The sequence below is a fragment of the Suricata suricatta genome, chromosome 16 (assembly GCF_006229205.1).
Source record: "Suricata suricatta isolate VVHF042 chromosome 16, meerkat_22Aug2017_6uvM2_HiC, whole genome shotgun sequence".
In the NCBI taxonomy this organism is placed as follows: domain Eukaryota; kingdom Metazoa; phylum Chordata; class Mammalia; order Carnivora; family Herpestidae; genus Suricata; species Suricata suricatta.
Window position 1 is genome coordinate 6,191,389 of NC_043715.1, and position 1,539 is coordinate 6,192,927.

General features: G+C 53.0%; 1 protein-coding gene across 1 annotated transcript in view; it reads right to left on the reverse strand.

Moving 5' to 3' along the window:
- The window catches only part of CMIP (c-Maf inducing protein), an 80,625-nt gene extending 80,454 nt beyond the window's left edge, over positions 1–171 (reverse strand). The window contains exon 1 of the mRNA XM_029926145.1: positions 100–171. Within this exon, the coding sequence (XP_029782005.1) occupies positions 100–171 (72 nt within the window). The remainder of the gene's footprint in view (positions 1–99) is intronic.
- Positions 172–1,539: the final 1,368 nt, after the last annotated feature.

Consider the following 1,539-nt stretch of genomic DNA (forward strand, 5'->3'; position numbering starts at 1 on the left):
ACCCCCACACATGTGGGTGAGTTTCCCCCTCAGCCCCTTTCCGCCAGCTGGGATGCTGCCCGCTAATAAAGACGGGGCTCCTTTGGTCTCCAGAGTTGCCTGCTTGTCTGCACCAACTTGGTGGCTTGTTGCCCAAATGGGGATGTTTTCTGGAACCTTCTTCTGAGGCATGGATACTGTGCCTGATCTTGTAACCAATGTGCGTCTCTTCTTTTTCTTTTTCTTTTCTTCGGTGCAGCCAACTGGGTACATGGAGAACTCGGTCTCCTACAGCGCTATTGAAGATGTCCAGCTGCTGTCCTGGGAGAATGCCCCGAAGTACTGTTTACAGCTCACGATCCCTGGGGGGACCGTCCTTCTGCAGGTAGGAGAGGCAAACATGAGCCGGCAGTTCCCCTGCCCCTCCGCGCTCTCGCACCCCCCTTCCCCTCAGAGGAAGACGGCCGCTCCCAGGAGGAAACGTTATTTAGCTTAGGGTGCATTCTTCTCCAGCCTAAGAAAGGTATAAACTGCGTGGCCCTCTTGGGGGAAGGGAGCAGGGACTGTGCACAGACCAGGCTCCTCCCGTGTGCCCGTCGCAGCCCCGGAGCCTTGTGTCTTAGGCTTTTCTTTCTCTTCACAAACCTGAGAGATCGGTCTTCTGATCTCCGTGTTACAGGTGAGGTAACTGAGGCACAAAGGCGTGTTTTTAGGCCTTAAAAGGCTACAGAAGAGCCAGGAAGCAACAATGCCACCTCGTGCTCTACTTCGAGTGAGGCGGAGCAGGTGCTTGTTAGTGATCTAAGTCCGTTTTTTTTCTTAGAGAGAGAGTTTGAGAGCACGCACACCGGCAGCAGTAGAGGGGGGCGGGGGGCGGGGTCTCAAGCAGGCTCCACACTCAGCACAGAGCCTGAGGCAGGGTCTCCGTCCCACGACCTTGGGATCATAACCTGAGCCGAAATCAAAGGTCAGTCAACTGAGCCACCCAGGCGTCCCTGTGGGTCTGTCTTTTAAGACTCTGATGGAAACAGGAGCTGTCTCCTTGGAAAAGGGTGCATCTTGTGTGTATCAGTCAGGGCTGTTGTTTGGAAGTGACGCAAACGTTCACACTCTCTGAAGCAAAAAGAGAATCTGAGGCTGTAATTGTGTTCAAGTAACTGGGAAGTCTAAGAGAGGCCTTCAGGCATAGCTTGATCCAGGAGTCAAATGATACTAATATCCACTGCCTCTCTCTGTCTCCATCTCCTGGCTCTCTTTCTGTGCATTGGCTTCATTGTCGGGAAAGGTTTCTCCATGCATGAGAATGATGAGCTTATTTTTTTTTAAGTTTATTTATTTATTTTGTGAGAAAGAGATGGTGCGTGTGGGTGCATGAGCATGGGGGGCGGGGGGCAGAGAGACGGGGAGAGAGGATCCCAAGCAGGCTCCACACTGCCAGCACAGAGCCCGACACAGGGCTGGGACTCGTGAACCATGAGTTGATGACCTGAGCTGAAATTAAGAATCAGTCACTGAAGGGACTAAGCCACTCAGGCACCCTGGGAAAGAGGGACTTCTGTC